Genomic DNA, 10,331 nt, shown 5'->3' with positions numbered 1-10,331 from the left:
AGGCCCTAGAGCACACATGGCAGTTACGACAGAAGAGGCTGTATGCCCATGGAAAGCAAGTCCTTCCTTCTAAATAAGGAAGGGATCTGTGATTCATACAGTATTGCTGATGAAGCTACTTGTTGTCTGCTTACTGATACTCCAGCCATCTTCTTCGCTGTTGCATGATCATTTCCTGGTGGCCCAAGAACTGCTGTTACCAGCCCTTGCTTCCCCCTGACAGCAGCTGTATTTTCTAGCTGTGTTTCTGCTGGAGAACACAGAATCATAAAATGGTTCGGGTTGGAAGGGACTTTAAAGATCATCTAGCTCCAACCCCCCTGCCATGGGCAGGGACACCTCCCACTAGAGCAGGTTGCTCAAAGCCCCATCCAGCCTGGCCTTAAACACTTTTCATGGATGGGGCATCCACAACTTCCCTGGGCAACCTGTTCCAGCGTCTCACCACCCTGAGAGTGAAAGATTTCTTTCTAATATCTAATCTAAATCTACTCTTTTCCAGTTTGAAGCCATTACCCCTTAACGCTACATGCCCTTGTAAAAAGTCCCTCTGCAGCTTTGCCCTCTTCCCCTGGGGACCTCTCCCTCACGTTGTAATTCTCTAATCATTCATAGTTGAGAAAGACTTGTCTGAGTAGTTACGATTTTTGTAGCACTTGCTTTTTAGAACCATCTGTTAAAACCTTTCCACAGACCCAAAAGGGGTCGGCCCTAGGCCCAAGTAAACGCAAATTAGAAAAACCACGTCTAAGAATGTAAGATCCTGTGACATCTCAGCTCCTCACGTAGGGTCCGTGTGTGGGGCAGAGCTCTCACAGCGCTTCAAGCTCTCCTGGTCCTTTGTAAGGGTAACAGCGGGGTGAAGAGGTCAGTAGAAGGCAGCAAATAAATTGATTCCTGTGAAATTTATATTTCCTTTCTGGGGTAATGGTGATCAGCTGGGATTCTTGGCAAAACCTTTTGTGGATTTTTCTCCCGGAGTTAAAACACATTGCAGGGTTTTTGCCTTCTTGGCTCTGTTTTCCTCTTTTCTTGCCAGATATCATTATAAGGATTCAAGAAGGATGAGTAATTAAAACCCATGCAAAGAATGTGTCTGACAATTAAATTCAAATATCTGCCTGATGAGGCAACATCGGGAACAGACCCCAGAGCTCCTGGAGTTTATGCCCTGCAACGGCAGGAGAGATCCTGGGGGGTTCACCCCACGCCTGAGGACCCTCTGAGAAGGGACCTGCCATGCTGGGGACCCAAAGCTTATGCCCTGCGATGGCAGGAGGGACCCCGGGGGTTCACCCTGCGCCTGGGACACTCTGAGAAAGGACTGCCACACTGGAGACCCAGACACTGGGGACAAAGAGCCTGTGGAGGTGCCACCACTGCACCCTGAAACCTCCCTCTTGCCCCAGCCCTGAGGTGAGGGGCTGGTGTTCCCCGCGCTGACCCCAGTGCCAGGACGCCACGAATAAAAACAAGGGTGAGGAAAAAAACATACAGTTTTCCTCAAGAAATAAGTGAAAATAGCAGTCTAAGGGTAATCAGAGGGGGTGACGCCCCACAGGGTGCGCTGGGGCGGCGGCCGGCGGGAGGAGGCCTGCGCGGAGGGACGGCCTGGCCCCCGGGCTCGCCCGGCGCGGCCCCCCGCGGCGGTGGGACGGGCAGCGGGGGCCGGCGCCGCCGGCAGCGCTGCGGGGCGGAGCGGGGCCGGGCGGCCCCGGCGGCGGTGGAGGAGCCACCTGCGGGAGGCGCCGCTCCGCCCCACGCCGCTCCGCCCCGCTCGGAGCGCGCCTCTGAGGGAAGGCGGCCGGCGGGAGGCAGGCAGGCAGGCAGGGAGGGAGGGATGGGACCGGTCCCGCCACCTGCCTGACGGCTCCCGGAGACGCCGCCGCGGGGAGCTGGTAGGTACCGGGAGGGTGCCGCGGGGTGCGGGTCACCCCGCGGGGGACAAAGGGGCGGCGGGGAGGATGGCGAGGGCACCGTTCTCGCCCCTCGGTGCCCCGGGGCCAGCGCTTCACCTGCCGGCGGGCGCGGAACCGAGGGGAGCCGCGGGGGCAGCGGGCGGCGGGAGCCGCTGTCCCGGCTCCGGGCCGAGCCCTCCTCGCAGAGCTTAATTTTTAACCCGGCTGGCATCAACGGGAGCGCACCCGGCGCCGCCGCTCCGGCGGCCGGCGAACAAAAGGGATAAAGCGGCTTCTCCCCGCCGGCCGGGGCGGCCAGCATCGCCGCTGGCGGGTGCCGGTGACCAACTTTGAATGGGCGAGGAAACAGCTGATAAAAAACAAACAAACAAACAAAAAAAAAAAATCGCCTTTGCTGCGACTTGGGAGTCGTTCAGAAGTAGCTCTCCGGTTGAGCCGCTGCGGTGCTATGGTTTGGTTCATCACGGTGACTGAGAGCATGGGTATTTTGGGGGTTTTCTTTAAGAAATCCATCAGCCGGTCTCTTGCGGGGAGCGGTTGCGGGGGGCTGGGGCGGTTGTTGGCCTCCCGCCCCGGGCGGGGGTCGGTGCGGTCCCGCCACAGCCCCCGCAGCCCCCGCTGCCGAGCATCCCCCAGGTGGCTCGGTGGCCCTGGGGATGCAGCTCCTCGCTTACCGCTTGCCCCCTTCTATTCAAGTTGGCCGTCGCTGCCTGCCCGTTAGACAGTTTGCTTTCCAGTGAAACCGGAGCTGCTTTACAAGCAGGGAGAGAGAAAGAGGAAAGAGGGTGAAAGGAGGTAGTAAAATTATCTGTAGGAATTGGACTAAGTGGTGAACACATAATATGATCCCTTTCCTCTGTGTGTGTCGCTGACACACGTGTCAAAATACCCGCTGTGCCCGTTGTACATGTTAACGGACACCCTTGGCCTGCCGATATCAAAGTTCGCTTCGGGTTTTCTGCGAGGTCTCTTCTTACAGCCCTCAGCCCAGCGGGGAGGGCAGTGGGACTCCCACACCACCCTCAGCATCGCGGGCAGGCTGGCAGAGATGTGAGAGTTCAGTGGCAGTAAGGCTTCTGTAGTTCTTAAAGCGCGACTCAATTATTTTTGCTGTGTTTTAACAAGTTCTGTGAGTACGGAAAGCAGCCGAGGTATTTTGGCACGACAGTGATTTAGTTCACCTTCATAATTTGGTTTGAGGCAGGTTTTTCTCTCTTACTCTCCTTGTTCTATTTCTTCTCCCTTTTTTTGCTGTGTTTTTTTTGGGGGGGGAGGTTGGGGGTTTTTTTGAGGGGGGGGGAGTGTTTGCCATTCTGGCTTCCAGCACTGTGGAAAAACTTTCTTCATTTCAAAATGTAATGGAGACTGTTTGCTTCATGGGTTTTCATACTGCATGTTCCAAGATTTATTGTTATTTAAACGTCTATTACAAGAACCACCCCAGAAGTAGTGAACTCTTCCAGAAAAATTACTTGCTTATTAGAAAATGATTCATGTCCATCCTGAACAAGGCAGTTCTCTTTCACCAACATCTATCTCAAGGCGTGAATGCCCAGAGCAGACAGGGAAATGTGGCTGTAAAGTGTTTTAGCGGCGTGGGGAGCCCCGGGGTAGCTGTCACTGTTTCCATTCTCTAAACAATTTTAATGCCATTAGCAAGTGTGATTATGTACAAACCGCTTTCTAGGGGGTTCCTAGGCTGGATATCAGAGCAGGGCTTTGTACTGAGTCAAAGGGTGGATTGAGTTTATGACAGTTTAAATAGAAACAGTAGAGCAGCACTACAGTAGAGCAGCACATCGTAATTCATTTGGTATCGTTTTGGGATAGCCGCTCAGGGAAGCGCTCGCTTTTTACTGGTTTGGTCAATTTGACAACATCTTTCAGGGTCACCCAGGAGTAAATAGCTGAACATAAGAGAGTGTTGACCCTGTTTTTTTGCAGCTTTTTGTTTTTGTTTTAAAGAAAAAGGGAAAGAGAAAGGAAGGGGAAAGAAGAGGCTAACTGGTAGGTTTCTCTTTAAATTTAGACTACTTCTTAAATTCCTTCATTTTTCTGCGTAACCATTTTATTTTTTAAAGAGGAAGGATCTACACGGAAAGAGGTACTATGCACTAATTTGGTGTCTGGTTATAAATAAGACATATTTATTCTATTTTTTGCAGCCCAGAACTGATTTAGTACCAGTTTTGTCTCCAGATAAGACAAAATTGCAAAGACTTATTGGTTCATGAGCACTGTTTAGCTTCTATGGTCAGGTACAAACTCAGAACTGTATTTTATTGTTAGCTTTTAATAACATTTTAAATAATGGAAAAAGTTCGATAGCTGATGAAAAGGCTTTTTTTATCCCATATATCTGCAATGTGATCATAGCAGAGCGGCAGCAGAGGAGGGGTGTGGGAAGGCTCGCTCAGAGATGTGGAGTAAGTGCTGCCTTACAGAGCACAGCGCAGACACAGATAGCGATCTCCTGAAGCCTTTTTTTGGGACCAGCTCGAGTCCCAGCTGCTATCTTGTTCTCTTCATCCGGCGGCTGCCCTCTGCTGTCTGAAGCTGCCTTGGGAAGCGTTGCCTATGCTGCAGTGGTGATGGCAGGGAGAGGAGGAGGGAGGGCAGGTTGCAGGGAGAGGTAATTTCCCTTCTCAGCCCTGGTGATGCTCTGGGAGGAAGCAGGGAAGCTGTTGGACATGGGGTCCCTTCATCAGGTCGCTGCGCTGACGGGCTGGACGGAATGTCGCTGCTTGTGCAAATAACTACTGACAAGACGCTTCTAATTTTCCCCTGCCAGCCAAATAAACCAGCCAAAGGCCAGCATTGGCTCAGTTCGCATGAATGATTTTTAGATCCAAGAAGTAGCATAAGTGGTGCAATTTAGACAGAGATTCCATCTACCAGGAAAGCTTCAAATGTAATTTGTGGGAATAACTCAGTGTGAAGCAGATGAGAGCAGACTGCTTATAAATACTTGCTCTTAATGATGGGATCTGCTCCCTGATGCACAGCGTAGTTGTGATTTAGTCTGTTCTCAGCTTCTAACTGGGAGACCAGTAAACATTTCTGGGTACAGTCCTCACTGTCACAAGTAGGAGAGCTAACAGTTGACTTACACTAATGTGTATTGTCTTTGTGGGGATGAAGTGGTATCGTTTGTCCCCGTTACCTTCTTCTTCTATGTTTTACTAATCACGGTTATACTATGACTATATTTGATATGCAGCAGGTGTTCCCTGGGCCATCCTTATACCAATGTGAGACTGTCTCATTTGATAGTTTGCAAAAACCTAGCCACATCAAATATTAATCTCTGCCATGGAAGGAGCCAGAGGAGCTGATGGTTTTCCTTGAATACATAAGCAAATCTTTTCCAATTTTGGGACATCCAAAATTATGCAATTATGATTCATGTTTAAAATGGCCTGTATTTTCCAGCATGACTTGCCTCTTAAGTATAAAGCAATACATTCTCTAGAGTTTAAGCCTTCTAGAAAAAAATACATCCTTTTAAAGATGTCCTGTTTGTTAATAAAAAAATTATCAGCAGAATGGTAACTACTGGAAGAGTCAATACCTGCCTCTGTGGGCATCAGTAACATCAGCTCTGTTCACCTACGTCTGTTTCTTGGGATGGAAATGTTTTGATATCCTGCATGATTCAATTGATATTTTGAACATTGTGTGCTTTAATTATAGCCTCCATTCCCAAAGAGGATGCTACCAACAATGGAAGAATCCAGGCTCAATATTTGAGTTGGACGCCTTTGGACTTCAGCAGGCTGTAGCTTCCGAAGTCTTTTTTGGTGCAGCTTAGGGATGGAGTAGTCCTACAAAAAGCACTGGAAGGAAGGATTTTTCTTTTTATTCTTAGATAGCTGTGGTTGTCTCCGGCATGATTTGCTTTGGTTTACTCATTTGAGGTATTTCAGGAATGATCCTGCAGTTGTGATCAGTTTAACCTCAGCAGGGTTTTAAATATGTGTAAGCTCAACATAATTGCGAAGTTTTGTTTGAGTAATCTTTGTGTGAGGGAGATCCTGCCTGCCTCCTTGCCCAGGGCGCAATGCCTCCTGCAGCGATTCAGCTGTATGGCTAATTTTCAAATAAACTGAAGTTACACGTTCTCTTGACACAGTACTAGTGCACGCTGTTCTCTGCAGTCTGAGGCACTCCGCCTGTGGTACATAAACACATTTACAGTCCCGTTTGCCTCCCTGTGCTCAGCGGGGGTTGGTTTGCATTTCTAATTAATTGAGTTTATAAAGGAATAAGCCAGTATGTTAACTGCAAATTCCCTCAAGAGTTGTAAACTTACTTCATTAGCTGCCCTTGTGTAATCGTATCGCCCTTTCTCATGTAAGCTTAGGGGAGAGTGGATGCTACGTGGAGCAGAAACCTTCTTCTGGTACAGCTCATACCAAGGGGAGGCGAGTCTCCCATGTGGTCACGTTCTGCAGCCCAGCTCCTGTTCAGGTGACCTCCTTTGTCCACCCGCCTATTCCTACCATCAGCTTGATGTCTCTGGCAAAGACAGCAAACAGTATGAGGTCATTTAAGGGCCTCTCTCAGTGGAGTTGGGGAGCAGGTGGGAGCTTTCAGAGAATACTGTAATCCAGCTAAAGACAGACACATTTACTCTTTGCAGGAGCTATGGTTTCTGAATGCAGGGATTTATACAGAGTCTGAATTTTCTTTACACCGTGTGAAGACAAATACCGTAACTTTCCACTGATGTCCACTGTGAGTTGGTGGCTCAGCGCACCTAGGGGCTAAACGCCCTGTCTTTCAGCGTTAACCTGGGACACTTGTTTCAGGGTACAGGTTAAGGCATTAGTTTAACATTGAGAAATCTGAAGCACATAGTGATAGTTGGCTCCATTCAAATCCCTTGAACCTTATTGTATATACTCAGTTAGCAAGCCATTACCTTGCAAGGTAAATTAATGTTGCAACATATTTGGGTGAGTAACTGGACTTCCTTTTGCTTTCCACAGACTGGCACTCAGAATGGCAGGCTTGTCCACTTTAATCCTCCTTTTGTGTGCTGCTAAAGATGTGATGCCCTCCAATTCTCACTGGAAGCCAACTTGGCCATCTTACAGAGTTCCAGTTATCCTGCCACGGTCTACCCTTAACTTGGACAAACCACAGTTTGATGCTGAAGCCAGACTGGAAGTGGTATCTCCCTGTGGCCCAGAGTGCCACAAAAGTTCTCCGCTGCCAACTTATGAAGAAGTGAAGAACTACCTGTCCTATGAAACCTTGTACGCTAATGGTAGCCTCACTGAAACTGAAGTGGGCATATATATTCTGAGCAATAGCGGTGATGGGTCTCAAGGCAAATCTCGAACTAAGAGGCAGATCTATGGCTATGACAGCAGGTTTAGCATTTTTGGGAAAGACTTCTTGATGAATTACCCATTCTCCACATCGGTGAAGCTATCTACAGGTTGCACGGGGACGCTAGTGGCTGAAAAGCATGTTCTTACTGCTGCTCATTGTATCCATGATGGCAAGAGTTATGTCAAAGGAGCTCAGAAACTGCGGGTGGGGTTCCTAAAGCCCAAACTGAAAGATGGCAGCAAAGGGGCCAATATCACCAACTCAGCAATGCCCGAGAAAATGAAATTCCAGTGGATCCGAGTGAAACGGACACATGTCCCCAAAGGATGGATCAAAGGCAATGCCAATGACATTGGCATGGATTATGACTATGCCCTGCTGGAGCTCAAGAAGCCCCATAAAAGAAAGTTTATGAAGATAGGTGTGAGCCCACCAGCGAGACACTTGCCTGGAGGGAGGATTCACTTCTCTGGTTACGACAATGATCGTCCGGGAAACCTGGTTTACCGTTTCTGTGATGTCAAAGATGAAACGTATGACCTGTTGTACCAGCAGTGCGATGCCCAGCCGGGTGCGAGCGGATCTGGGGTGTACGTAAGGATGTGGAAGAGGCAGAATCACAAATGGGAGCGTAAAATTATTGGAATATTTTCAGGCCATCAGTGGGTGGACATGAATGGCACCCCACAGGATTTCAATGTAGCTGTTCGCATCACACCCCTCAAATACGCACAGATCTGTTACTGGATCAAAGGCAACTACCTTGACTGCAGGGAAGGATAAAGACAATGATACTCCTTGAAAGCACTTAATGACTGGTTTTAATTACTCATCTGAGGAAAGGCTAGACTTCTGCTGCAAATGTGTATAATACAAGCTTGTAACACCGGGATGTAATATATAGCTTTCCAAGCAAGCCACCTTGTTCTCAGGACAGGGGCTGTGTGGTGCTGTCATTACAGCTCGAAACTGGGGAGAAAGGAACGTCTGCTGGGTGGGGAGGGAGCAGGTGGGACTTGCTGAATTTGCAGCTGAGCAACTGAAGATTAATTAGGGGCGGATCAGTAAACAGTAAGAAATCAGAACCGTCTCCAAAGAATCTTATAAAAGGGACGCTGTTGACTATCTCATGCCTACAATGTTTGTTTTAATAAATCCTAGGATTAGTAGAAATGCTTTGATGTGAACTTTTAAAAGAAAATATTTCTATGCTGTTGGGGGCTAAAGAGGGGCATTTAATGGTGTTTGCAACCCAAACATTACAGCTTTGTGTTCCTGCATGAAAAAGGGAGTGTGAAAAGGGCAAGGCATGCGCTGTGGGAGATGAATGCCACACAAATAGCGTGAAGGGTAAATAACTGCATAACACTTCTAACCTTCTTTTGGTCTGAGTGATTTGAGACTTTACTAGTAACATAGTTAAGCAAAATGCTTTTTGAGCAAACAGACCTTGATGTTGCAAGGACTTGACTGTGAAGATGATGCTGGTCATATGAGCAGCACCGTTGCATCCCACTTTGGGAAACACGTGGGCTTAAATCTTCATAGCAGCTGGGCCATAGCCTTACACCTAGCAGAATCCCCATGGATATACTATTATAGAAAACTTATGGGGACTGAGGCTTCTTTTCTGTTATGACCTACTTAGATCTTTTAAGGAAAATCTCATGTTAGCAGCACAGATTTTCAGAGGGGAAGCCTCTCTTGGGCCTTGCTGGACGTCTGAATTGCCGCCTGCAAAGCAGGTAAAGGGGAGAGCAGGACAAGGATTCAACTGACTTTCCCCCCTTTTTGTTGAAGATCCATGCTCTTCAGCCTAAAAATACACCAGGTCGAGGGAACCTATGTTTATAAGTGTCTTTCTGTCGTATCCCTTTGACAGTGTAATTTGTACGGCATCTTGACTTCTGTTTCTTGCATTGTTTGGGGTAGGAATCTTCCCCCCATCAAATTGTTGAGTTATAAATAATTCTTGGCAAATGCACAGTTCAGTAATTCTGCAGCTGGAGTAGAGCCACATTGTAGGGTGCAATCTGAGTTTGCTCTGAAGTGATGCTCTGCTGTCTTTTACGGCTATCAGTGACTTACTTACATTTTTACTATAGCAGAATTGTAGTTTGAAACAAGAACTGTCTTTTGTAGGTAAAATCAGTCCAGCCAAATACTCGTAGCTCAGCAACCAGCATTGGGAAGTCAATGGGATCTATATAAACAGTGTTCCTTAGGTGGATTGTGCCACTCTATTGCAGCAACATGGCTAAGTACATGCTGCCAAGCCAATATTATTTTTTTTAATAGAAGGATAGACACTGGCTCCGGTTTGTTTCTCTTCCATCCGTCTCTCACTGTCTCCTGAAGCTTACTGAGTTGCCCGTGGCTCTTGGTGTTGTGGCGCAAATGCAAGTCCCTGGTGTGAAGTGGCAGAGCTGGGAAGGAATGAATCTGAGCAGAGGTTCCCTTGCTGTACAAGGAAAATGTTAATTCAGCTAAGCCTTTTTTACACTCTACTAATTACTACGGCATTTGTAAACATATGCCTGATGGTGCTTTATCTTTGTGATGGCTTTGGCTCTAGTTCTGAAAAACATTTTTTGCTAGAGCTGCCTATGATTATTATTTTTATAGGTGCAGCATACAAAAACATGGACCCTCATGTGGGCTTTTGGTGCACTCAGATACAAGCAGTTACTAATGCTTTGAAATATAAATAATCACCATATGTATCTGATGGTCTTTTTCTGCCTTTTTATTTTAATTTCCTTTACTTTATGGTTGTTTTCTGGAGCACTTTTGTTTGAATGTATCACAGTGAATAAAGAAAAGTTATGGAATTTCAATGCAGACATTCTTGTATTTGTACTATACTTGGATTGCACTTTCAATCTTGTCTCAGTTACTTACGTGGAAGGACATTCGGATACAGAACAGATGTATTAATATCCTCAATGCTCTTTTTTTTCCTTTAGTTTTCTTTTGTCTCCACCTGTCACAGAAGTAATTTTTTTTCAGTAGGCTTAATTTCTCTGTGTCTTTGGACAGTAATAATCATTCTTAGCTTTCATGTAATTGTTG

General features: G+C 47.2%; 1 protein-coding gene across 1 annotated transcript; it reads left to right on the top strand.

Annotated features, from left to right (window-relative positions):
* The first annotated feature begins 1,820 nt into the window (after positions 1-1,820).
* PRSS23 (serine protease 23) lies at positions 1,821-10,093 on the top strand. Its single transcript, XM_074153043.1, has 2 exons — positions 1,821-1,898; positions 6,911-10,093. The coding sequence occupies exon 2, from the start codon at positions 6,924-6,926 to the stop codon at positions 8,040-8,042; it is 1,119 nt and encodes a 372-aa protein (XP_074009144.1). The 5' UTR covers positions 1,821-1,898; positions 6,911-6,923; the 3' UTR covers positions 8,043-10,093.
* Positions 10,094-10,331: the final 238 nt, after the last annotated feature.

Source organism: Numenius arquata, chromosome 1 (genome assembly GCF_964106895.1).
Source record: "Numenius arquata chromosome 1, bNumArq3.hap1.1, whole genome shotgun sequence".
NCBI lineage: Eukaryota > Metazoa > Chordata > Aves > Charadriiformes > Scolopacidae > Numenius > Numenius arquata.
This window is presented reverse-complemented; position numbering and strand designations above follow the sequence as displayed.